General features: G+C 54.9%; 1 protein-coding gene, 1 long non-coding RNA gene and 1 gene segment (V, D, J or C); all 3 read left to right on the top strand.

Moving 5' to 3' along the window:
• Positions 1–2,692, top strand: part of LOC125082616 (immunoglobulin lambda-1 light chain-like) — a 306,686-nt gene extending 303,994 nt beyond the window's left edge. The window contains exon 4 of the mRNA XM_047698426.1: positions 2,233–2,692. Coding sequence (XP_047554382.1) covers positions 2,233–2,552 — 320 coding nt within the window. The 3' untranslated portion in view covers positions 2,553–2,692. The remainder of the gene's footprint in view (positions 1–2,232) is intronic.
• Positions 2,693–4,680: 1,988 nt separating this feature from the next.
• Positions 4,681–6,690, top strand: LOC125081767 (immunoglobulin lambda constant 7-like; the record flags this gene model as incomplete). The annotated part of the segment is given in 2 exon segments: positions 4,681–4,819; positions 6,231–6,690. Coding segments are annotated over 2 exon segments (459 nt in total), but the record flags the coding sequence as incomplete, so codon positions are not given.
• Positions 6,691–7,114: 424 nt separating this feature from the next.
• Positions 7,115–26,187, top strand: LOC125082629 (uncharacterized). Its single transcript, XR_007122026.1, has 3 exons — positions 7,115–7,220; positions 24,386–24,388; positions 26,177–26,187. It is a non-coding gene; the product is annotated as an uncharacterized LOC125082629 (long non-coding RNA).
• Positions 26,188–26,772: the final 585 nt, after the last annotated feature.

The raw sequence follows: 26,772 nt of genomic DNA, 5'->3' as shown, positions 1-26,772 counted from the left end.
TCTGAGATCTTATGGATCACTTTGGGGGACCATACCAGGGTTGTCCTCTATGCATGATGGAAATGTGGCTGCACATATGGGACATTAATCCCGTGGGAGCCTCTTTGGGTGGCTCCAGGGTAGACACACATGACCCCAGGACACCTCTAAGCTCCTGCTTCCTGATTGAGGATATACTCTAGCTCATCTACGCCTACCCACCCTGGGCGTGAAATCAGTCACTCATGCCATTCTTGGTTAGTGGGAGTGGGGAATGAAGACTCTTTGAAAGGAACAGAGCAGAAGTCACACACCAGACCATTCCCAACATGAGACCAGATAAGGGATTGGCTGCAGCTGCTCCCGAGGTCATCAGGACACGGGTTGGCATGCTCTACAGAACCAACCAAGACTTAACTTAGCACAGTCCTAACTAGGACATTCCCAAGAAGATAAATCTGAGACCTCTGGAGTGATGGTTATGGACATAGGAAGTTTCCAGTGGCCCATGAACCCAGACCCACCTGCTTTTAACTGCAAAGGAAGGTTTTGGGAAGGAGGGGACACACAGGGCCCTCCCATCATGGTGTCACTAAGGAACTGGGATTGCTTGACGATACCGAGAGGGGATGTCCTGTTCCTTTCCATGGAAACTAACTCAAAAGGACACACAGGCCTTCCACAAACTATTCTACGTCCTGGCAGATAGTAAAACCAAGAGCAGATCGGATATCAACTCCCTTTGGAAGAATGGTTTCCAAGGATCCTGCTGCAGAACACATGGGGTCACTGGTGCTATCATCTGCTAGGGGTGGGGGCCGTGTGTCTCCTCCATGCTGAGCAGACGCCAGCCTAGAGGAGTGCCCCCACTTCCTCCACCACAGCTGCAGGTGGGGGGCTAGTGGGTGGGGCACAGCCTCCCAGGAGGGGTTTTTGTATGAGCCTGTGTCACAGTGTTATGTGTTCGGCGGAGGGACCCAGCTGACCGTCCTAGGTGAGTCTCATCTCCCTCCTTCCTTCCCTGCTCTCCCAGAGGTTTGGGTGATTTTCTGCCTCTTTTGCTTTTCTTTTCCGTCTGGTCTCAGCCTTGGTCATGCTTTCACCTGGGACCCCAGCCTCTGGGACCCGGACCTCCTCCTCTCCCCATATGGATTTTCCTGCTTATTTCCTGGGTCATCACCAGCCCCTTAGCTCTGACCCGAGAGGCAGGCAATGGTTGGGATGACTAAAAACTCCTCCTCTGTCTGCCAGGGTCGTGCTGGGTCCTACGTGTGCTCTGTTCTGGCCCCTGTGGCTCCACCCTTATCTCTGGGAGCTCTGGGGTCCGCCATCCTAAAGGGAAGAGGGCAGAGGGAGCATTGGGGGGATGACCATTTGGTGCCTTTAGAGGGACCCAGCACCCTCAGGTCCTAGGCTGGGGACACCCAGGTTAGAGGTTCTGAGAAGGCCCCAGGGCTCTGGGACAAGGATCCAAGGATGGTTGCAGGGGTGGAGTGGCTCCCGCCGGCCTCTCCAGGCTGCCACCCAGCGCTATATGGGCAGAGAGCCAAACAATACTGCAAGACAGGAGAGAGCAGGGAGGACAAGGTGCTCCAGTCAGGAAGCCTGGAACAGGGTCATGGAACAACAGGGTGTGGGGAAAAGACGGACTCCTGGCTCTTATGGGAAACGACCAATTACAAAATGAAAGCCAGATCCCGTTGCACGGTATGGCTACTGAACTGACCGACTGGCCAGGAGAAACCCAAGGGACAAGGCAGAGGGGACACGCAAGAACCTTCAGGCAGACCGTGATCTTATGGGGTCCTGGGCTCATTACAGACTTCAAGAGAGATACATTTGGGTAAATATAATTGCCACAGAGGAAAGATCCAGAGGCCTCCAGAGCAGAAATACCAGATCACAGGAGACCACAGGGAGTTCTTGTCATCCACTCTGGAGACAGACAGAATGTCACAGGAAGACGGCAAGAGAGTGAGGGTCACACATTTGTGTGACAGGCCAGGGCCCAGAGGGTTCTCAAGTCAGGAGATGGCAGGTGTACAGTGTGACAGCTACCCATGAGAGATGGGAAATAGTTGGGGGAAGATTCAAGCCACCCTCTTGAGAATACTTGCTCAGACAGAGGTTGGTCCCTAAACAGGGGCCCATGCCCTGGGCCTAGAGACCCACACCCACCTGATACACTAACAACAGCGTCTCCCGAAAATGGAAATGGAATCAATGACCCACTGCCCCCACCATGCCACACAGGTCAGCCCCCATCGGCACCCTCGGTCACACTCTTCCCGCCCTCCTCTGAGGAACTCGCCGCCAACAAGGCCACCCTGGTGTGCCTCATCAGTGACTTCTACCCCAGCGGCGTGACGGTGGCCTGGAAGGCAGACGGCAGCCCCGTCACCCAGGGCGTGGAGACCACCAAGCCCTCCAAACAGAGCAACAACAAGTACGCGGCCAGCAGCTACCTGAGCCTGTCGCCTGACAAGTGGAAAACTCACAGCAGCTTCAGCTGCCTGGTCACGCACGAGGGCAAAACCGTGGAGAAGAAGGTGGTCCCCTCACAGTGCTCTTAGGTCCCCGACACCCTCCCCCACCCAGCGGGGCCTGGAGCCACAGGACCTCCAGGACGATCTTCCCGCCCCGCAGGGTCATCCCAGCCCTTCTCCCCGCACCCCGTCAACACTCAATAAAGTGTCCTTTATTCAATCAGAAATCATCCTCTCTGCTCATTGCGTCTCAAACACTCTGTGTCCTGAACTTGACCGTCTTTAGCGGTGAACACAATTCTTCTTCTGCCTCGGGGGAAAGGGGTCTACAGAAGACGTCCTCCTGGTTTTGCGAGGCGTAGTTTCGCTCTCACCTACAAGGCCAAAGAATATTCCAAACAGAAAATACCTACAGGAGAACCAAGATAGAAGAAGAACCAAGACAGAAGACGACCCCTCACAATGGCTCTCTGCTTTCTCTTCTTTGTGGGGACCTTGGCCACGGTCAGTCATTGCTGCCCTTGCTGACACTGGCTCTCCGTTCTGTGGGGATAATGTTCGAGGGTCTCCCCGAGCCCGGGCTCTCAGGATCTGGAACTAGAACCCATCATAAGACGTCCACTCTCCTTTCCCTGTAGGGCCCTCCTCTCCGTGCCATGGTTTCCCTGGGTTCCTTTCCCCTGGGGACCTTTCCCACGATCACATCCTAGAACACCTGCCATTCCTTAGGGGACACCCTCACCTGACTCCCCCGGGACATGGTTTGTGCCCTCTACCACAGACCCTCCCCATCACAGTCAGGGCAGAACACTCTGCCAGGACACACGTCACTCCCACTCTCACTCCCACTGGTGGCTCCTCCACCCACGGTGTCCCTTGGTTCCCACTTTTATTCATTCTCTCTGGGAGACAGATACCAGCTCTGCTCTCTAGGACCCTCCCAGGCCCAGCCAACCCAGGCATCCGCCCCTGGTGTTGGGGTGACCTGCTGGGGTGACCTGCCTGGGGCCTCTGTGTTAAAAATCTAGGGTCAGATTCTAGAAATGGGCTGCCACGAGGTCTCTCAACTGACTCATCAACTTAGGAGTCTAGTGTGGGTGCTGAGCGAGGACAACAAAGCGCGCACATGCACAACAAACACACACACGGTGACCACAAAGGCACTGGTCCCTTTCCAAACGCTGCCATGCTGGGCAGCTCTCGGGAAGGATCGGGAAGAGCTAGAGTACAGGGTCTACTCCGAGTGCTGGGTAGAACGTGAGCAAAGAACGCTCTGTCCCCGCAGTCCCCACCAGCGCCAGTCAGTGTCAGGAGGTTCCAGTCCACGGAGGGCGGGAGACAAGACCCATGGTGAGCTCCTGGAGGGCAGTCTGCACGGGGAGGTCCAGGCACATCAGGGAGGAGAGCCACAGTGCTGACGCAGCGTGCCACCGACTCACAGAAACAAGGAGGCTAGGTCTGTGTGTCCCCTGCCTGACATCTGTAGCTGACATCCCAGCTCTGGGTGCCGGCCAAGGCCGTGGGCGTCAGGGCCCCCTCACCATCCGAAGGTCCGTTGCCAGGGTACACTATGTGTCCTGAGTGCTGGGGACACCCTGTTCCCCTGGCCAGCAAGACTCCCACAGCGGAACTCCAGGAGAACGGCTGGAAGCAGTCACTGCCTCCCCACCCACCGGGTCCCCCGGGGCTTTCAGGTGGACATTCAGCCCATACATCTCTACAGAGTGACGTCTGCCCTCCCCGGGCTCAGGTCGGGCACTACACACTAACCATCCCCTATACCTTCCTCAAGAACCAGCCAAGGACACCATTCTGGAGCTCAGGGCCCGCTGAAGGGATCGGAGTGCTTGAGGGGAACCTGCTTCTCCTCCCACCCACTTTCCATTTCTGACCCAAACCCGCATGGCCTCCCATGCTGACGACGTTGTGGTATCCAGGACCCCACCCGGAGTCCCAAGTCTGCCAAGGGGTCCCAGCTCTAGCATCTCTGTGTGAAACAGGCCTCCTCACACCTTCCCACAAGGACACCCAGACACACAGATCCCTCCTAAGGATGGAGTTAGCTGGGAATTCTGAGGCCACAGGCAGACATTCTCCCCAACTCCTCGCCACGACTGAGGATGGATGCACTCTGAACTCTCCATGACATGAAATTCCAGATCCCCAGGTGCCACCCCCCCCACCACCCGCCCATCTGCCCGGCCAGCACCCGTGACAAAGACACTGCACTTTGGGCCTCCCGAGCAGCTGCAGGTGGGCCTGGGGCAGGGCTGGAGCGGCTCACAGAGGGTTTGTGTTCGAGGCTGTGTCACAGTGTGCTATGTTCGGCGGCGGGACCCAGCTGACCGTCCTCGGTGAGTCTCCCCCTTGCCCTCCTCTTTGGGACCTTGGGTACAATTTTGGGGTGTGCTTCGCTCCTTTCAATCTGGACAGGGCTGAGGCTCAAGGTCTGTGGGTCTGTACCTTTTGTCCCCTTTGTCTGCGCCTCATGCCTCCACTGGTGTCATCTTGTCCGATGTCTGTTCAGAGCTGTAGGGGACCGGACCCCAAAGCCTGAGTAATCGCCACCCGGGCCTCTATGTGGGTCCAGCTCCCTCCTGAAAGGAGAGTTCTCCTCTGGGCTCAGGGAAACTGGGCTCCCCACTCAGGGTCTATTGCCTTCAAGAGTCTGGGGGGAATTGGGGGTGGTGGACAAGGAAGAGGGAGGTTCAGCCTACCATCAGGGCCCCCGGATGAGAGAAGGAGGCTGGAGACGGCTCAGGCTGTGGCTATTGTCTCTGGAGTGCCCCCAGGCAGAGGACTGCCTGGAACACAGTGAGGAGATCCTTAGTCTGGAACAAGGAGGAGGATGAAGGACAAGGGGTCAAGGATCAAGCCTGGAATTCAGAGGAGAAGAGGGCCCAGGGTGTTGGGAACACCCACCTCAAGGGGGACAGTCAGACGCATGAACAGGACAGGTCTCAGGACACTCAGGCAGCAGAGGTCCATCCCTTCCCAGCCCACCGCAGCTGGAAAGCACCCTGAGCAGATGGATATTTGGCTCAGGGGACACCGAGAGGGACGGGTAACAGGGAAAGTGCCTGCCAGGCACTCAGGAAGTCTAGGACAGACGGATCCCCCAGCACAACTTCGCAGAGCAGGCAGAGCCCTAGAACAGACCCGGCCCCAGCCTCAGAACTAAAAACTCAGCTCGCATGAAAACTGGGCCTCTGCGGACTCTCTGCAGTCGGGCACCAGGGGCTCACAGCCCTTCTCCACTCAGCATCCGTACCGGCATTTGCGGATAACTTTGGAGGTAGTCAAGGCTGATGTGAAGCTGTGAGGGGGTCTAGGGCCAGGACTCCTACGTCTCACGTGGTAACAGAGCCCTACAACCAGGGACAGGCCAGCTCTAGGAAATCCCGGGTAAGCAATCTGGGGGAGGTCACATCGAGAATGAGGTCCAAGCACAGACAGAGTCAGAGGGCTCCCGGGGTCTCAGGGCCAGTCGAGCCCGTTCTGGCGGTGGCCTGGGTGAATTCCAAGGCAATGTGTCCCGGGGAGAGCCTGAGACCATGGAGGGGCCCAGAAACTAGAGGCCGTGACGCTCAGAGTCTCCCAGCAGAACCTGAGTGACCCAACCCAGGTTGACCGGACCCCGGGACAGCAAGGGCCACCTGAGGCCCAAGCCAGGGACATGGCACAGCCGCATCCGTACATCAGGACAGAGGGAGGAGCCGGCAGAAGAAACCTCTGACCTTGACCTGCTGCCCTCCATCCCCACAGGTCAGCCCCCATCGGCACCCTCGGTCACACTCTTCCCGCCCTCCTCTGAGGAACTCGCCGCCAACAAGGCCACCCTGGTGTGCCTCATCAGTGACTTCTACCCCAGCGGCGTGACGGTGGCCTGGAAGGCAGACGGCAGCCCCGTCACCCAGGGCGTGGAGACCACCAAGCCCTCCAAACAGAGCAACAACAAGTACGCGGCCAGCAGCTACCTGAGCCTGTCGCCTGACAAGTGGAAAACTCACAGCAGCTTCAGCTGCCTGGTCACGCACGAGGGCAAAACCGTGGAGAAGAAGGTGGTCCCCTCACAGTGCTCTTAGGTCCCCGACACCCTCCCCCACCCAGCGGGGCCTGGAGCCACAGGACCTCCAGGACGATCTTCCCGCCCCGCAGGGTCATCCCAGCCCTTCTCCCCGCACCCCGTCAACACTCAATAAAGTGTCCTTTATTCAATCAGAAATCATCCTCTCTGCTCATTGCGTCTCAAACACTCTGTGTCCTGAACTTGACCGTCTTTAGCGGTGAACACAATTCTTCTTCTGCCTCGGGGGAAAGGGGTCTACAGAAGACGTCCTCCTGGTTTTGCGAGGCGTAGTTTCGCTCTCACCTACAAGGCCAAAGAATATTCCAGAGCCGTAGAGACAAACAACAGAACCAAGATAGACCCCCTTCCCCAATGTCTCTTTACTTGTTCTTGTTTTGTTAACCACCTCAGTCACCCGGAACACCAAAGCCTGCTTCTCTTGGTTCTCCATTGACTCCTGGATAATGTGTGATCTCCTTTCTGGACCTTGGGCCTCCCCATCAGGGACTAGCTCTTTCCCGAGATGTCTACTCTCCTTTCTTTGTGTCTCCCTCATTTCCATGTTTTGGCTGGGTTTCTACCCCTTAGCTCTGACCCGAGAGGCAGGCAATGGTTGGGATGACTAAAACTCCTCCTCTGTCTGCCAGGGTCGTGCTGGGTCCTACGTGTGCTCTGTTCTGGCCCCTGTGGCTCCACCCTTATCTCTGGGAGCACTGCGGTCCGCCATCCTAAAGGGAAGAGGGCAGAGGGAGCATTGTCAGCCTAGAGCATTCACCCTTCCTTGTTACCCCCTGCTCCTGCCTCCCCAGGAACACTGTCCTGTGCCCTACCTACAGACGTCTCTGTCGCACTCAGTACTAGACCCTCAGTCCCTGGACCCTAGTCACTCAATCTCACACTGCCACTGAGAACTCCTCCTCCTCCCACACGTGTCATTGGGTCCCAACTGTATTCAGGGTCCTTGGGAGGCCAATCCACCACTGACCCCACCACAAGCACTAAACCAAAATGACCATGGGTAGTCACTGGGGCCATGAGTTCAACATCAAGTTTACATTCTGGAGTGTGTGCTGGGCAACTGTGAACCATGAGCCGGCTCATCTTCTTAGGAGTTGGCAATGGGCCCTGAGAACCAGGAAGACTGCTGTGCTAGGAGCTACCTCAGGACCTCGGGACCCAGCTCTGTGTCCCACAGACTGGACACGTGCACACACATGGTCAGGTCACATGCACATGCTAGTACACACGCATGTCTGCTATTGCACACATGGCCAGGTTAGGCACGTGTCTAAGTGTATGCCACGTGTGGTGGCATACAGAAGACTCCATGGGCCTCCGCTCAGCCAAAGGCACAGGCCCCATCATGTCTGTGTTGGAAACAGGTCTGTCGGCTCTCCCGGGTGGCATTCCCCAAGCAAGCTGAGCCACACACAGAGCTCCTTCCGGGAAGCTACCTGGGATGGGATATGTCACTCAGACACTCCCCGCTGACCCTCCATGGCTCGGAACGGTGGGAAGCTCACCCCCCGACAAGGACCTGAAGATGCGGGTGGGGAGGGAGCCCCCTCTCAAGCTCCCAATGGCCAGACCAGCCCCCACAAGGAGGAGGCTGGACCTTGAGCCTCCCAAGCAGCTGCAGGTGGGCCTGGGTTTGGCGGGGTGGCCGTATGCTGCCTGGGGCGACAGAGGGTTTGTGTTCCAGGCTGTGTCACTGTGTTATATGTTCTGCAGAGGGATCCAGGTGATTGTCCTAGGTGAGTCTCCCCCATTCTCTCTTTCGTGACCAGAGTCAAATTTGGGGGCATTTTTCTCTCCTTTCTGTCCTGACTCTGATTGGGGTCTGAATGCTCTGGCATTCTGGAAAGTTCACTTTTTGTCTGGCCATCTCACCCCCTGTAGCCTATTCCCGCTCTGCAGCACCCAGTGGGTACAGGATGAGCCAGTTCCTGTGACCCCTTCCTGCCCTCGTCGCTGGGACTCAGATCTGCTTCTCCAGTTGACCATCCCCACTGGCCTCTGGATTAGAAGGAATCTTCAATTTTCTTCATGGGGTAGTTTCATTCTTACCCAGAATAGCCAAGAGAATATTCCAGAATAGAAGACAGGCCAGCAGGACAGGACAGCCCACCCTCTGCTCCTTCCTATGTTTACCATTCTTGTGTGGACCATGTCCCACCCCGAGTGGTCTTCAGGCTAATGGCTAAGATCCTCTCTGGAATCCTGGGGTCTCACTGGCTGGGAAGGGAGGAGAGCCTGAAAGACAGACACCATGTTAAAGACAGAAGGACCAAGCTAGACAGACAGAAACCCTGCATGAAGACACTAGGGAGAGTTACCTGGGGGAGATCTCAGGCAGACCAATGCTGGAGGACAGATGGATTTCTCAAGGAGCTCTAAGGTCTCAAGGCTGATACAAGCCAGGAACAGGACAGCTCAGGGCTGGGATGGCTCAGGGGTGGGATGAGGACAGGTGAACCTGCAGAGGGACTGAGACTAAAGAGAGGGTGCCAGGGCTCCCCCAACGGAAGCATTGGGATGCACCCAACAGGCCTGGAGGGCTTTTGCCAAGGCTCACGCCTGTCATCCCCAGCCCTGCTCCAGGCACCCAATCAGCTCTCAGTAAAATGTCCTTTTGTCAATCAGAAATCATGCTCTCTGCTAATTTCTTTGGGTCTCATACTTGATTAGCATCCTCTCCAGGATTCTCAGGGTGACGTGCATGAGATCGAGGTAGGAAAGTAGCCTGAGAGGAGCAGCCCACACTCTCCTTGGGGCATCTCTCAGGATATGAGGAGTCTGGTCACTAGAATCTCTGTCTCTCTGTCCTCTCCTTCCACCATTCCTCCTCCAGCACAGAACCATGCCCATTCCTAGCTATCTCTCTGGTCGGAGGGGCCATGGCTATGACCTTCAGATAAGCTCTACCTCCCTGACCTTGTGGGGACCCTCCACACCCTGGTGTCCTCTCTTTCCTCAACCTGGAAACCCTGCTCTGATCTGGGCCCCCTCTGCTCCTGGCCTTTGTCCCCCTATGCCCTCCTCCGCCCACCCTGCCCAGCTCAGCTTCTGTCCACTTCACCGCCTCCCTGTGGCTCCCTCAGGCTGGACCACCCATAGGGTCCAGGACACTCCAGTAGCTCGGTTTCACAGGCTCTTGAATCTGGGGGCCACTTGAATTCCTCACCGGATGACAGGTTCAGCGATTTAAGAGGAATAGAAGGAAGCCAGGAAGAAAGTGTTGCACATAAGGCCTGCTGGGAGGTTTGGGCATCTGCAAAAGCTCTGAGCTCTCCAGGAACCAGCTCAAGGAGGGAAATAGGTAACCCACAATTTCTCTGAGAAAGACACCCTGCTGAAGGGAAACCGGTGTCTCAATGTCAAGGCCAGTATCTTGTACCATAATAAAAAGTGGAAATCTGTTTCACCCGAGGCCTCCCCAGGGATGGTACTTGGGCTCAGACACACACACAGATAACCCTCCAGCTGCCTCAGGATACATCAATGACCTTGAGGACGATTCCGCTGCCTCTGCATGGAGAACCCCCTTTGTTCCTGTCTCCATTACCACCAGGTCACCAGAGTCCTGTGGGGCGGGGGTGGTTACCTAGTTACAGTCCCCTGATTCGGCCCAGTGCATGCCCACCAGGCAAGCTCCTGCCCCTGGATCTAGAATGGACCCCCTGGAGCCAAGTCCCAGCGCCCCACACCCACTGCAGGCCCAACCCACACCCACTCTGCCTGATGGCCCCTTGGCTACTCCCGGGCCTATGACCACTCCCCATTTGTGCCCCAGCTCTGCCAAAGAAAGATGAGGTACTATTCCAAGTGTGAGGCTCAGAAAGTCACCCACCATCTTCTGGGGGCCAGGGGAAGCATCACTTATTCAGAATTCTCTCCATTCAACCCTGGAAATCACTGGGGAAAGCAGAGTCCATCTGGGAATGTTCTGGGTGGTGCTGTGAGGCTCCGGAGACCTGGGGTTCTGGCCACTCTCAGACATGAGGGGTGGTGAGTAGACCCGGCCCCAGCACCCACAGCCCTTCTTGCTGGGCCCCTGGGCTCCCGCTCCCCCCTCTGCACTCTGGGGACGCTTTACGGGGGGTGGGCCAGGCATGTCACCACTCAGTGGTGGCCGCACTGAGTGTCCTGGGTAAGTTGCTCCCTTGGCTCCTTGAGTCCATTCCCTGTGGCTGCTGTCACAAATCACCACAATCTTAGCTCCTGAAAACAACACACACTTATTATCTTACAGATCTGGAGGTCAGAGGTCTGAAACAGGTCCCAAAGGCAGAAATCAAGGTATCACTGGGCCGCTCCTTCTGGGGGTTCCAGGGGAGAATCTATGACCATATTCCTGGGCTTGTGACACCTCCTTCCCTCTTGCCAAAGCTGCAGTGGCATCTTCAATTCTCTCCTTTTCTCTCTAACCTCTGCTTCCACAGCCACAACTCCTCTCTCTCTCTGACTCCCTGCCTCCCTCTTCTTTGAGAAAGACTCTACCTGGGGCCACCCACATAATCCAGGATCACCTCCCCACCACAAGGTCCTTAATTCCAGCACATCTGCAAAACGCTTGTTGCCAGGTAAAAAACTATATTCTGGGAGTTAATAGGTAGACACCTCTGGGGGCCTTATTCAGCTGACTATAACTCCATTGCCCCATTTCCTGGGCGTCTGGGAACTTTCTTCCATATTCCTTTCTCTCCCTGCATCTTGCTCAGTCTGGGCCACTCTTGGGGCCTCCTTAGCCCAGGCTCTCCCCTTCTTGGGGCCTCCTTAGCCCAGGCTCTCCCTTCTCCTCCTGGGGTTACAGGAAAAGGACTTTGATTTTGGCTACGGCTTTGGGGCATTCTTTCCAGGTGGTCCCCAGTTAAATGCTCTCTAGGCCTTACCTATCACTGCCTTCTACCCTTGGAGAAAGAGCCTATTATACTCCTTGTCCTAAGAATGGAGACACCAAGGCCCAGAGACCCTGAGTGACTTGCCCAAGGTCACAGCAGGGAGTCAACCTGGACACCCCATCACTACCTACTCCAGATCTCGGCTCCTGACCCCAGGTCACAGGCCACTGTCAGCTCCCTGTCCACCTCAGCCAGGCCCTCCTGATTTGTCCAGCTACCTCCCTGGAGAGCTCTGAGCCCCTCTGAACTCAGGTCCCTGTCCCGGGACCCACGGCCTCACGGGATAGAGTTATGGGGGCCAACGAAGGACCGAGGAAAACAGAGCCTGAGTCAGAGTGTCTGGAGTCCTCACGCCCCTTCACCTTCCTCTGGGTCAAAAATCAGGGTCAGGGCGCTTGGGGGAGGAGCCAAGAGAGGGTCCCCTCCCCCTGGAGGCCCCACTTCAAGCTCAGTTCTGGGAGGTGAGGGTCACAGCAGGGCTCACGTTGGTTGTTTCTAGCACCAAAAGCATCAGTCCTTGGCAGTTGGCTTCTCCAGCTCAATCCCCCAACTCCCTTGTCCCAGCTGCTGCCCATCAGGATCTGTAACGCCTTCAGTCAGGGGATGATCTCCTGAGGGAAAAACACACAAAACTCCTGGTATGGGGTTCCAGAGGAAGGGGGTCCGGTGCCAACCAGAGTGGCTGCTTCAGGGCAAGCTGTCAAAAGGCCCCATTGACTCAAGTGGCATTCTCCAGGTAGGAAGCCAGGACAGAACACACCCTGACAGGTGAGGTCACTGGGCTGCTTTTCCATTCGGTTCTTGACCACCACCCCCACCTCAGTCCACTTCCACCCCTGCTCTTTCCTGCTGAGGACCTTCCGGAGCTCCCGTTTCCTCCAGGGTTATGTCTGGAAGTGGGCATTGGTGGTATAGTGGTGAGCATAGCTGCCTTCCAGGATTACGTCTGGAGATGTGAGATGTCCCTGTAGCTCCCGGGGAAGGTGGAGAGGGGCGTCCAGCAGAGGAGACGGGACTTCTAGAACCTTCAGACCCCAGGATGGACAGACACCCTGTGAGGAAGTACGGGGCTGGGTGGAGATGGGGGTAGTGGAGCATGGTGCTTTGCCCTGTGGGACCCACCTCCCAAAAACTTTCCCACCCAACCCTCAATGAAATGTTAGTGACACTCTTCCCTGAGGTCACTGCAATTGCATGTCACTCCAGTCCCCTTCCCCTGGCCCTACCTAGTCTGGCTGCAGCACTGATGGCCAATAGTCAGGGCTGCCTCGGGGCCCCCTGCTCCATCTCCATCAGCGAGCTATCTCTTAGGCCCAGCACCAGCTTTCAGGCCTCCACATCTCCATGTGAGGAGCCACTGTCCCTGCCAATGGCCATGACAGGACCACAGACATGATCCCAGGGGGAAGAAGTAAGCCGGAAGTAATGAAATGCCTGGCCTCAGAGATGGCCCATCTCTGAGCCAACAGACTCTTGAGGATTCTATTTCCCAATCAGAAATTAATGGGGCGTCTGTGTGTGAACCCATCCTCTAACAGATTGTGTGGGAAAGCCCCCCTAAAGCTGGGTCACCGGGGACTCCGTCAGGGCCTCTGACCTCTGACCTCCCTCAGTTATCGGGCACCCCCAGGAGCTTCAAAGGCACTTGGTCACTCCAGAGTAGACCATCTGGAGCCCCAGTCTCCCCCTCAAGCACCCCACCCCCATGCATGCTCTGATCCTCCAGGAAGGCACAGCCGGGCCAATCCACCTGCCCGTCACCTTCTCCTGTCCCCTTGGCCATAAACCTACTCTTTCTCCCACCCCCACAATGCATCTTGGATGCCACCTTCTGTCCTGTTGCTACCTACCTCTCCTCTGCCCCCACCTCCAGGGGTCCATGTACCCCTTGACCCTGTCTCAAACCAGGGTCTCCTGTCACCCCCACCTGTCCCCTGCATTTGCCAGGGCACCAATGGCCCTCAAGTGCCCTGATCCAAGGGTCTCATCACCATCCTCCTCTCTGCCGAACTTCCGGGCGGACTTGAGGACTGCACACCATTCTTACCGTCTTGAAATCCTCAGGCCACCAAGGCCCATCTCATGAGTCCTCCTTTCTATCTTCCATCCTCTTCCACCCGCTTTGTTCTGCTGTCACCCATCAGGGCCGCGGGCAGCTGGCCCCTGCAGCTACTCTTTCTCTCTGTAAGCCATGAAATGGATCTAAAAAGGTCTCGTTTTTTTACCAACCCAATCTCCCAGCCTGGCCTTGGGGTCAACCACACAACCGGACTGCTGACCTCACTCTGGATGGTGGTGGCCTGCTCCAGCAGAGTGATGCGGGACTCAGAGATGCGGGATGCCCCGAGGTGGGGGCCGTACCTCCCTTCATCCCACAAACCCTTAACCGGATGCCGGGCTAACGTCACTGGGGCTCCCCATGACTGCTGCCCTGTGGTGGGACTGCCCCCCCGCGAGATGTTAGCCCACTGGCCATATGGACGGTGACCCCCTGGCTGAGCGCTGCTTCTGGGGAAGCTTGGCACTGATGTCTGACATGCGTGACCGGTGTAATTCCCAGACCACCCCCCAGGCAGGTGCTAATACCCGCCCCCACAAACACACCTTAAGGTTGAGGAGGCAGACATTCCCAGAGCTGGTCAGGGTCACACACATGGAAGATACCCAGGCCTCCTGACCCAAGGTCACCATACCTCCCCCCACCCCATGCCAGACAGGAAGCTGTGCCTGCCTGGGTCCTGCGAATATCCAGGGATCCCCAGCCTGAAGCCACTGTGTCTTCTGAGGAGGCCATGCCTGCATCAGACCAAGAAAAGGTGCTAAGCATATAGAACCCCACAACCTCCAGAAATCAGAGGCATCCTGAAGGCTCTGTGGGACCTGAATTCTTCGTTCTACATTGACTGAGGGTGGGTAGGAAGCGGGCAGGAGGGGAGTCATGGGAGGACTCTCTGAATCCAGAAAGCAAAGCAGGGGCAAGTGCTATGTACCCATTTCACAGATGAGAGAACTAAGGCTCTGGTGGTAGATGGTCAGGGGCACTGCCAGGGTCACATGGCTGGTTGCTGCTGACCTGCTCCCCCGGCTCTTTCCACAGGAGCTCAGCCCAATATGATATGTCATTCATTCATTCACACCCTCCTTCATTCAACAGTCCCTCAGTGAGCACTGCTGTGGGTCAGGGCTGAGTGCAAGGGACCAGGACCCCGTGCCCAGGAAGAGCTCATATGCTGGGGGAAACAGCTGTGTAGACTGCCACTGACCTCAACCTCATCCCTGAGCCCCCACATCAGCTCCCAGCCCAGGGAGGATCTGATGCAGCAGATTCTGCTCACTTAAGATTGAACCAACAGAAACATCAGCAGGATGCCACCACAGTTCTTCATGGACACTTGATGTCCCTGTTAGGACTGTCGTAGCCCATTTCACTGAAGGTCACTGAGCATGAGGGTTGCACTGGGGCTGCCCTGCCCAGGTAAGAGCAGGGTCATCCCTCCCTGGAAGGAGTGATGGCCCTGGGGCACCAGGCAGGCAAGTCCACGCAGGATGGAGAAGAGGGACAGGTCCCAGGAGGGGGCTTGACCTGGCCCTGTCTGCCTAGCTGTAGGACCCAGGGCAGCCCCCTCCCTTGGGGCTTCCTTCCTACTGGAGGCCTGGGCTGAAGGACAGGACTGGGACTGAGTCAGATGGGGGAGGGAGGCTGTGACTTCTCAGCCCAAAAGACAGAGCCCAGAATAGCCTCAGGCTGGGGAGGGCAGAGGGACCTGGGGGGATGGGGGAAAAGAGGTGTCAGTTCTGGGCCCTAGGGTAGGGTAGGAGAGGGAGAGGACTGCAGAGGGCCCTGGGGGAGGGGAGGGAGGAGATAGAGAGGTGTTAGCTCTGGGCCCTGGGGGAGGGTAGGAGAGGAGACTGCTGAGGGCTCTTGGGGAGGGGAGGGAGGAGACTGCTGAGGGCTCTTGGGGAGGGGAGGGAGGAGAAGGAGAGGTGTCAGATCTGGGCCCTGGGGAAGGGGGAGGAGAGGTGACTGCTCAGAGTATGGGGAGAGCCCAGGGCTCCTGCTGAGCTGAGCTAAGTGACTCACCTATCTGCCCAGCCCCCCTCTGAGCCTGCACAGGCACCAAGATACTGCTGCCCAGCCAAGCCTAGACAAGAGGACACCCTCTTCCTCCACCCCCCAGTATTCACTGAGTCTAGCAGCAGTGGGAATAGGGTGTGACCCCAGCCTGTGTTTTATGGAGACATAGACACTACCAAGAAACCCTCATTTCCCAACACAAGATCCAAACCTGGGTTTCTAGGCACCTAGAAAATATAGTTTCAAGGGGCGTCAAACAGTCAGCTCCCCACTGGAGAGCCCATTGGCTTAGTGACACACAACATAGCACAGTGACAGTCCACATCTCAGAGAGGGCTCCCCTTCACCCTCCCTCCCTTCCCACACAGCAGTGTCCTCTCCAGGGCCTCTGTGCCCTCCCAACCCCCACCCTGGTTCTGCATGCTCCTGTGTGATCCCGCATCTAACCTCCCCCACGTGGCTCCTGAACGGCTCTTTGGGGAGGAACAGTAACCCTGGCCACACACACGGGAATGTCTCAAACCAGAGCTGGCGGGGTCTTTCCCAAACACACTGCTGGGCAACGTCCCCAGAGGCATCTTGCCCACAATCCCTTTATGAGGCCTCGCTCCCTCTAGAGTGATCTGGGGGAACCTCTGCTCCCATTCAGACACCTTGAGCAATTGCCGATGACCACAAATGTCACAGAAGGTAAGGGCCAGTTTTTCTAAAAAGCTAGTTGATCACTTGGGATTATGGCAAACCTTATTTGGCCAGGAACCCCATAATCGACAGTCACCTCCAAGAACCCCATAAGGGACAGTCGCCCCCAAGAACCCCATAAGGGACAGTCACCCCCAAGAACAGAACACCTGTGCCTAGTGAGGGGTGGGGTAGTGCGGGGGACCCGCATCCTGGATTTCCCTGGACATTCCCAGTTCCGGTCTGTGTTCCAGTGTGATTATTAATAGCAACCACTTCCAGAAATGTCCCAGTTTGAATGATAAATTTTGATCATCTGAGCTCATAGCTGTTTGCTGAACTACTGAATGATGCTCCTTATAATGAGTTAAAATGGGGGGTCAAGGCCAGCTCCAGGCCCCAAAGTCAGCCGTGAGACACACCCACAGCTCTGCACCATCCAGGGCTCTGTGAGCCAGCCTTGACAGGGGCACCACGATGGGACCGGCAGTTGCCAGGATGACCTCACAAGGGGCCACAGCCGGTGGTTCCTGGTCTCTGCAGGCCCCACCCAGAGCCCCCGGGTGTGAGCTCACACCAGCCCAGGCTGTGAGGAGACCTGGAATCCAGGAGAAATGTCTTGGGAAACCAGAACAGGGACAAGGGACAGGGCTGGGTGGCTCCTGTGGCCAGCGTCACAGAGCTGGGGTCATCAGACACCCCTGTGTCCACACTGGGGACAGAGTAGCTGATGGTCAACATGACCCACTGGGGGACCCCCTTCCCCTTGTAGTCACACCCTCTTCCTGCAGCCACATGAGCACTCTTGACTTGCTCAAAGTGGACCTGGGACACCCCAGGTCCCTCCTGCTCCTCAGCATCCAGCCCAGGGACATCTGATGTCAGGGTTAATGGACACTGAGGGTCCACCAAGCCACCACTGTGCCTAGTGCTTTGTGGTCCGGAGACTGGACCAGCCATGTGTCTTCACTAGATGCCCATCCTTCATGGGGAGATATAGGCTCTCCTGACCACCCTGGGAGGACAAAGAAAGCTGCGGCGAGACGAGGCCTCACTCCCAGCAGAGGACAGAAAGACTGCCATGGGCCAGACAGTAGAGTGCAGCTCTCTGAGGGAAGGGGTGCTGGTCCTGGGGCCGCAGGGCAGAGCAGGCTGGAGAAGGTGGGACCCGAGACCATCTGGGAGGCCCCATCCTCAAGGGCTCCTAGTCAGACAGGGGTTCCAACTCAGTTCTCGTGTGGACCGACGCCCAGCATGGATGAGGCTTCAGTGTAGACACAACCCAGAGCAAATTCACCTGCTCAGCATCTCTTCCCTGAGCACCTACTATGTGCAGGCCCACAGCAAGGACAAGGCAGGCGTGGCCCTGCTCGGAGCACTCACATTTGGGGGAGATGGAAGCAAGCCTAACAGGTACATGAACGGTGTGGCCCAGGAGACAGGGTTTGTGCCTTGAAGAAGATAAAGTGGAGTGAAAGCTGCCAGGCGGCATCTGGCCGGAGTCTCCCAACCACGCGGCTGGAAGAGGCCAGGGGCTAGGAGGATCCCTGACTGGGGGCCGGGTCCCTATAGTTAGAATTAGCTGCTGGGGTCCTCAGTTTCCCTTCTGTGCAGCCTGGTTGACAATAATGGAACCTCACCCCTGAGGGAGGGGTTTGACAATCATGGAAAATGGGTGTGTTTTGTTTGTCTCTGTGGTTGATTATCGTTATTACTGGGCTGTTCCAATTCCAGCCAGCCTCAGGCCAGCACCCAGGCCCGCAGCTGGTCTCCCCACAGGCCCTCACCCCAGTGCAGCTGGCCTGGTGAAACCAAGAGTCCGCGATCCCCAAAATAGCTGGGGAAACCCAGACCGGCCTTAGCCCCAGTAGCAGGTGCCTCCAGGGCAGGGGTTCCAGCTCCAGAAGATTCCACAAGCCCAGCTGGAGAAGGGCCGTACATCCCAATATCAAGGCCACCTAAGCCCCTGTGCCCAGGCCTGAGGTAGGCAAGTTTTGAGATCACAGTAAACAGTCAGGAGCAGTATTCTGTTCTAGAATACTGTGTTCATGTCAATCCTGACTCGTCTTGGGATGCCCCATGAACCTTCTTAGGTGCCACTCATGGAGCTGCCTCTGACCATGGGACACAGGCAGACACTTGTCACTCAGAGGAGGCCTGAGTAGGCCTGGCTGGTCAGGGCTGGATGTGGGACACTGGGTCACACCTCACCTGCTGCTCCCAGACCTGGAAATCTAGGGATTGGGCCAAGTACAGGGAAATCGGGACATAGACCCTCATGATTGCTGTTCTGAGAGCCCCGAGTCTGGGTAGCCTGGAAGCACAGCTGCCCCTCAAGAGAACTCATGGGGTCCTTCCTCAGTAGTCAGGACCTCAGATTGGTCAGTCACTCATCTGTCTATCCACACATCCATTTGTTCATCTGTCCATCCATTCATCATCTATCCACCCATCCATCCACAAAGGTTTTCTGGGGCCTGGCCTGTGAGGGGTTCTCAGCTTTCTGTGTCCCAAGAAGGGTGGGACTGGTCTAGCCAAGATCAAAGTGAGACCTGGAGTGTACTTGCTTCATCTTTGGAAGAGGGGCTTCAGGTACAATTCACTGCCTAATCCGGCCCTGTACTGGGAGCTAGGGCTAGATGCTAAGGGCTAATGTGGGCCAGCATGGTAAGGCCTGATGGCCCCCTACCTAGTGGGTGACCAAACTCCCCAAGCTCCCTGCCACCCCCATTATAGACCTTCTTGATCTACCCTCCAGGCTGACCTCCCCTATTCTCTTCTTACCCCTGCCCCATCCTTCCATAATCAAAGAGGCTCCCAGGACATTCCAGGGCTCTGAGGTCTTGGTGGGAGTGGGGGATGGGAACCCAGTACCCAGCACAGTTACGCCCAAAAATGACAAATCCGTTCCACCAGCTCATTCTGGTGGGGGGCACCACCAATAACTCCCCCAGCCCAGGGAAGCCAGGAGCCAGGCCTACTGGCCTCAGCCATAACACCATGTCACCTGACACATGAGATATGAAGTGTCCCATGGGCAGGCCCCGGGGCAAGTGCCCCTGCTGACAACACCAAGGGAGTGTGGCCCTCACCCCAGCCATGGCCAATCAGCTCATCAACCACTGTTCACTCACATCACCCCTCACCTGCCCCTCAACAGACACATACATGCCTGGCCCTGGTCAGGTCCTGGAGGTGAAGCTAGGACATCGGACACTCATCCCTGCCCAACCTGGAGTTCACAGTGCAGATGAGACTCTCCTCCCCTACAAACATTAGTAGAGAAGACAGGGAGTTGGGGATTCTGGGGGTCATGCACAGTAAGCAAATGTGGTCTGGTGGCAGCAACAACTTCTGTAACCTCAAAACAGGGCCTGGGAGCTAGACCCCCAGGGCTAGAAGGACAGAGGCAGGGAGAGCATCCTGGGGGGTGCAGCATGAGCAAAGGTGCAGAGGGGAACAGTAGCACCCCTCAGCTGGTGCTCTCTAGTTCCACTGAAGCCCCCTGACCCCTCCACCTTGAAGACCTTAACCTCCTGTCTCCCATGCCACCTGGCCTGCCATCCTGTTCACCACCCAGAAAGCCCTTGGATTCTGTGCCACATGGCTGGATTCTGCCGTGGGGAGGAAGGAGAATCAGACAGTGACCACTGGGCAGAGAAGGGACGCACCAAGGATGCTGAGAAACAGGCTGGGGCAGGGTCCCAGGGGCATGCGGGAGTTCTCTGGGGTGGAGGAGTGGTCAGTGCCTTAGGCCAGGGACAGAAAGGGCAAGAGACAAAACATACATGCTGAGCCGGCCAATGGGCTGGAGTGTCCAGAGTCCCAGAGCCTAGCAGAAGGGCAGGGGCAAAGCCCTGAAGGCCTCAGCACTGACTAGAGCTTTGGTTGCAAAAGCAACTGATCCCTAAGACCCTAGTGAGTGACTTATTGTCGCTGTAGCACTTATGAAACATGGGGCACATGGTATTCAGCTGAGCCCCTCAGGGATTCTGTGAAGCTGCCAGCCAGGATCATCATCCCATTTCACCAGTAGGGAAACTGAGGCTCAAAAGGGTTAATATCCCAGAGTGAGTCAGAGCAGCTCCTGCGACTCCCAGCCTGGGGCCTCCCATCTGATGGATGGGGAGACTGAGGCCAGCAGAAGATGGGGCCCGCCTGAGCTCACACAGGGGTGCACTGTGTGGAGAGCTGCCCTCTGCCAGGCACCAGACATGCTCACATGGTGTGATCTGATTCTATCATTCTGCAGCCCCAACTCCCTCTCAGGGGTGCAGAAAGGAGGGCAAGAGTGGATGTCAAGCTGAGCCAGGACTGCAGACCCCAGTGAGAGTCCCTCCACCCCATGGCTGAGAGGAGGGAGGGCCAGCAGGCAAAAGGCCTCGGGGAAACTCTGCGGTGGAAGGCCAGGCCCTAGGGTCAGGCAGGCAGGGCTCCCCACCCACAGACAAGCTTTCTCTGCCTTAACGTTGGGCAATTTGCGTCCCCTCTGTGGGCCTCAACTTCCTCATCTGTACCAGGGGGGAGATAACTCACCTCTCCCCCACAGGGTGGGTGTAGGGATTCAAGACGATGCCTGTGACTTCCCTGAGCGAGGGTGACCCTCAGCAACCCCCAGCTATTGCTGTCATCTCCTGGGCTCTTGCCCAGGGGACACCTTTGACATGCTGTGTGACCTTGGGCATTTCCCTTCCCCTTGCTGGGCCCCAACCTTCCTTTCTGCTTAAGGAGAGCTGGGTGAGGAGCCCCAAGGATCAGAAACTGGGAGGAAACTAGGATTTCTGGATGCAGGGTTTGCTCAGGGAGGCCCTGGATCTACAGGGGCAGCGAAGCCCAGAGTGGGAGCTTGGTGGGGGAGGAGAGTCAGACAAGTGGCTCCCTTGCCCACAGCTGGCCACCCCTGGGAACCCCCAAGCTAAAGTTAACCCCACGTTGGCTGAAACCAGAACTCCGAGTAACCAAAAGAGAGAAGTAAGGGGAAGAGAAACCCAGCCTGTAGCCAGCAGGGCGTGGGATGTGCGACAAACAGGGCCAGGTGTGGCTGGGGACTAGGACAGGGGCAGTTTCAGGGCTGTAACCGGATGTTTGTGCAGCTCACAGGTGGGGGTGGCAGAGCCCTCCCCAACCCAGCCCCCTTCGAACCCTGGCCAGGTCATGGTGCTGCCCCCTGGCTGCCTCCTTGAGCTCTACCTTGAGTCCTGGAATCCTGGAGGGCCAGGCCTAAGGGATCTCAGAACCCCCCAGTGGTGGTCCTCCACTGCCAGTAGGGCCCCAAGGAAGGGAGGAAGGGATGACCAGCGTCACAAAGAGAATCAGCACACAAAGGAGGGCCGGAGCTCTGGAACTCCAGTCCCAGATCCTCCCAGCAGCAGAATGAACAGGTGAGTGGACCAGTGGGTGAGCACAAGCATTCTGACTTTCCAAGACCCCATTATTCCAAGGGGACTCAGGGAGACACAGTCCAGCCTTTCTGGAGGAAATTCATCCCCTATGTCCATGGCCTGTTAAAGCACTTCCATTTGATCCCAGAGTCCTGTTTCTAACAGTCCTATGTTCAGACAGCCTAACGTTCACAGCTCCAAACAGCCTCAGATAAGTGCCACGGGCCACTTCCACAGTGGGGGACAGTGGGACAGGCTGATGATAAGAAAAGGTCTCGTCTGAGCCCATCCTTGTGAAAAGGACATGACTGTATGCAGAGAAAATCTGGAGGCATACACACTGACATACCAACAGGAGACCTCTCTGGTAGTGAGAGCAGATGTTTGTTTTATTTTCCTCTTTATTCTTTTCTGTATTTTCTGATTTCTCAAAGAACATGTGTTACTTTTATAATCAGAAAACGAAACAACAAACTGTTTTAAGATCAATGATCCTCTAAAAATGGTGTCTTGGAAGACCTGAAAGGCATCTAAAGTCTTGAACATGCTGTTAGCCCAAAGAGGTTGCAAGACAAGATGTTACATATGTGAGCATGTGTCTCTGCCTCTTTTTCCATAATTACACCCATATCTGTATCTCTGAGCTGGAGCCAACTGTGGCTGAAACTACAGATAATCTTGGTTTCCATTTTGCACATTTGACTTTTCTGATTTTTCTAAAAAGATTATGCATTTATTGTGTGATTCTGAAAAAAAAGGGGGGGTTTTCTCACTTAAATAAGCATATTTATTCCAATCACTTCACATCCAGCAAATATTTCCCGCTTACCTGCTACACCCGTGATAGGCCAGGTACACGATTTGGGATGACATGAATGGAGAGATGGAGAGCCATCCCTCTTAGGCAGTGGTACAATGGGTAGAATGTATATGGAAAGAGGTCATTTCAATACTAACATGGATTCTCATCCCTAAACCTCAGGTCCTGTCCACATTCATGAAACTCTGTCCTAGCTCCAGCTCCACACAGAGACAGGAAACAGAAAGGAAGTTGCTAGACCATTAATAAAAGAAGGTATTCCAGGGGTGGTGAAGAATTAGCAGCAGGCATTTGGCAAGGAAGATCGGAGGAAAGCAATGCCTTTTAAAGGCAGTTGAAGACAGAGGAGTGAGAAATTTCAAACCAAAAGTTTAAGCAATTTCTGCAAATAGTAATAAAAAGCTTCCTGCAAAGAAAACAGATTAGTGTGGGGCAAGGTTAGTCCAGAATTGACAGCTATGAAGGAAAGAAACACTCTCTGAAGACCAGAATAAACTTTGAGAGTTTTTATCTGTTCCTTGGACAGAAAGAATTATATGGGAGTTCAGAGCTTGGTATGCACAGGTAGGAAGACTTAGGTTGAGAAACTTCTCTGCCACATAGATGACAATATACCTTGGCAATGACTCCCTCTCCCCGTATTGTGATCTAGTCAATATTGATCATATTAGTTGCTACCTCCTATGTCCATTGTGAGGAATGCAAAAGAAAAAGTGCACAAATCCCTTCCCAGAAAGTCTGCTTCAATCACTGAATCATTGAAACAGGTTAGAAATTGCTACTGGAGCCTCACTCTTCAGTACCCATACTTGGTTAATTCTGATCTTCTTTATATTAGTAATATCGTGAGTTGCATAGATGTCATTTCTCTTACATTCTTAAAATCTTGAAAGAAACTCTCCACTTAAGGGGCACCTGAGTGGCTTAGTGGGTTAAGCATCTGACTCTTAGTTTCAGCTCAGGTTGTGATCTCAAGGTCATGATCTCAGGGTCATGAGGTCGACCCTTATGTCAGGCTCCTCACTCAGTTCAGAATCTATATGAAATACTCTCTCCCTCTCCCTTTACCCCTCCCACTCATTCTCTCTCTCTTTCTCAAATAAATCTTTTTTAAAAAACCTCTCCACTTAAGATCATTGCCACCCATCTGTTCTATAAGTAACGATAAGGACAGCCACTGTTTCTAGGCTGTTCACTCCTCCCTTTCTCCCCCCAAAAATACAAGATTTTAGCCCACGTTTTAGTCAAGGGCTAAAATTACCTAGAGTGACCTAGAGCCCAAAAGAGCAGGAACTCAACAGCCACCACTCTAGTCTGTCTGCCCCGTGCCTCAGCTGCCCCTTCCAGGACCTTCACTGACAAAGGGAAAGATGTTGCCCGCAAGAGATGTGGCTCCTTCCCTGGTCTGCAGTTCATCTTATCCCTGTTCATCTTATCCCCAGCTCAGTGCCTGGGAACTGCAAGGCTCTCAACAAACAATCTGAATGAGGGAAGAAGGAAAGAAGAGATGGATGTGTGCCCTGGGTGAATGATTGATGAATGGGTAAATGGGTGGTTGGAAAACTGAAGGATGGGTAGATGAGTAGGCAAAGTGAGGGGTCATGGATAGGTCAGTAATTAGATGGGTGAATGGACAGACAGATGGTGGGTGGGTAGATCCTAACCATGAGAAACACAGACCTTTGGCGCCTGGCAGCTCTGTGCAGTGTCTGAACTCAACACTTAGGTCCTGATGCTGATGCTGACATGAGGGTGACCTTGGCGTTGTCATTACCTTAATGTCTCTAAGCCTTGTCCCCTCCCAGGCAACTAAGATGTGGGTCAGTACCTGCCCTGTGCACCTTACTTACCACCTCAACTGCTGGGAAGTCAATTGAAAGGATAGACAGGAATGAAAGTGCCTTAAGAACTCTAGAGGGCTTCCCAGGTGCACTATTGGCATGGAAGGACCTTGCAGGTCATTAAGCTAACTCCCCCCGGAGTTGGATCACAGCTTGTGGGAAGAGCCTGAGCTTGGAGCCCAGACAGGCCTAGGTTCCAGTCCTGACTCCACCACTTTCTAAGTGCATGACGTGGTGCAGGTGACTGTCTTCTCTGTGTGCTCCTCTGTGATGTGCAAGCGATGACAGTGACAGTCATCCCTCGGGGTTATGTAAGGATTCAGGGGGATAATTCTGGAAACTGCTTAGCCCAGCACCTGGCGGGCATAAAATAATGGATCTGAGATCTGCTGTCTGGAGTCACAAAAAGAGGCTCAACTGTCCCCTCCCCAAGGTAGGAAGCCCTGGAGGCCAGAGATATCCTAGGATATCTAACTCAGAAGTTCACAAAACCCTGAAATGTATCTGTATAAATGAGCATTGTGGGGAAAGATTCAGGGCTTTGGGCAGAAAGAGGTTATGACCGTCTGAGAGTTAACCATACTAATCTAATCTATAACACTCATTTAGGAAACTGAGACCAGAGGCTCACCCAAGAGCACTTTGTGGGGCAGGGAACAGCAAAACCCACAGGGATTCAGTCCACTGTGAGAACTTCCCTGCCCAGGAACAAGGCCCTGCCTTGGAACACAGGCCTAAATAAGATAGTATTACCGCCACCCAGAAGCAGCGTGCACCAGGCAGAGGCTTCCAGGTTTAGGGGGAGCGGGGATAGAAACAGCAGGGGCCACAATTTAGATGGAGCAGTAAGACCGTGGGAGAATTTCAACTTTCTTTTTAAGTTTGTCTCTCAGAGTTGTTATAAGAAGGTTTGAACAACAAAGTTAAGTTGAGGGAGAAAGAGGTAGTAGCTTGTAGAAAAACAACTTGACCTGCTCCCCAGGGACCTGCAGTTCTAGTTCATGAACTCGTGTTAACAAAAACCATCAAAACCAGAGTCTGAAACGAAAAGAGTTTCTCAAACATGAGTGTGATGGGAAGTCGGCCAGAGGACGTGGAGCGGAGAATCCAGGAAAGGGATCCCTGAGCCTGGAAGAGATTTCTCTCCTACTTCAGGGTCATCCTAGCAGATAGATTCAGGCACCTCCGGCTAGAGGGGTGGGGGGTGTGCCAACTCCAGGCCCGGGGGGAAGGAACAGGATGTCTGATACACATCAGGGACACAGGTGTCAGCTCGGCCTAAGGAAGAATCACCTTGTTTGTTTTCGGAGTTCCTCTGAAAATAGTTGATTGGTCTTGGTCTTTAGCTTTAAAATAATAAGTGCTCACTGTCAACAGCCTGAGAAGTACAGAAAAACAAACCAGAGGGGGAAAAAAAGCACGCCTCGCACTGCACCCAGAAGAGCCCCGGCTGATATTTTGATGGATCTCCTTCTATTTTAATCCTATCTTCATTGTAAACTATAACAACCACAAAATAAATAAAGTGCATCTGTAAATTTAATAAGTGACAACAGCAGTGGCGACAGCTACACAACATGGTGAGTGTTCTAGGTGACCCAGCTGTTCATTTTAAATGGTGAACTCCCTATGATGCGGACTGTTCATTAATTAGCCCCTTGGGCTGTGAACATGCCCAGGACCTCAGCGGCCCCTGGGTCAACCGTCCCTTTACTCTTTCCCAAAGTTCTATGCTTTCTCTGTGACCTTGAACCAACTATTTCTCAGCTTCACCTGGTTTTGAACTTCCCACAGATCCAGTGTGACTGTGTGTGTTTTTTCTCTCTCTTGACACAGCATCTTGCTTTCCGGCCCTGCTGACCTGACGAGGCTCCATTGTTCGTCTGGGCTGGCGTTGACAAGCCACCACCTGGCCATGCCTGGTCCTGGGCAACACTGGGCAGGTCTGGCCCCTCTGGAACCAGCCACCAACACCTCTGGAGCCCGGAGTGAGGTTTCTCTGGGGCCCTGGCCTGGGACAGTGTGTTGTTTTCATTTGTTCTCTTCTTAAAAATGGAGACAGCTTAGTTTTTTCCTGATTACAAAAAGAAATTCAAAGATTCTTTTAAAAGAAAACAGAAGGAAAGTATAAAGAAGTGGCCAGCACAGCCTGGAGATGGTTCTGGTCTTATCTGGTGTACATCCTTCAAGGCTTGACCTTGCATTTCACACAGACAACAAATAGGTGACAGAAGATAGATGATGGACGATGGACAAGAGATGATAGACAGATGATAGATGATTGATAGACAACAGACAAGAACTAGATGGAGACCTTTTGTCACCAAACAACACAGCCACACAGGGGTGAGGAAACCTGGGCGTGCATCACCCTTGTGAGCCAGAGGCTCTAATGACACTCAGGCAGCCTGTCCCAGGTCCCACCAGTGCCGGTGTTCCATACAAAAGGCACCCAACGCCCCGGCCTCCTTCCTTGTGCATCAGTCCCACCACAGACCTTAGGTTGACCATCGCCACATGGATGGAAGATCCTGCCTGT

Source organism: Lutra lutra, chromosome 12, assembly GCF_902655055.1.
Source record: "Lutra lutra chromosome 12, mLutLut1.2, whole genome shotgun sequence".
Classification (NCBI taxonomy): domain Eukaryota; kingdom Metazoa; phylum Chordata; class Mammalia; order Carnivora; family Mustelidae; genus Lutra; species Lutra lutra.
Note: the sequence above shows the minus strand (reverse complement) of the source record. Positions and strands in the feature narration are given on the sequence as shown.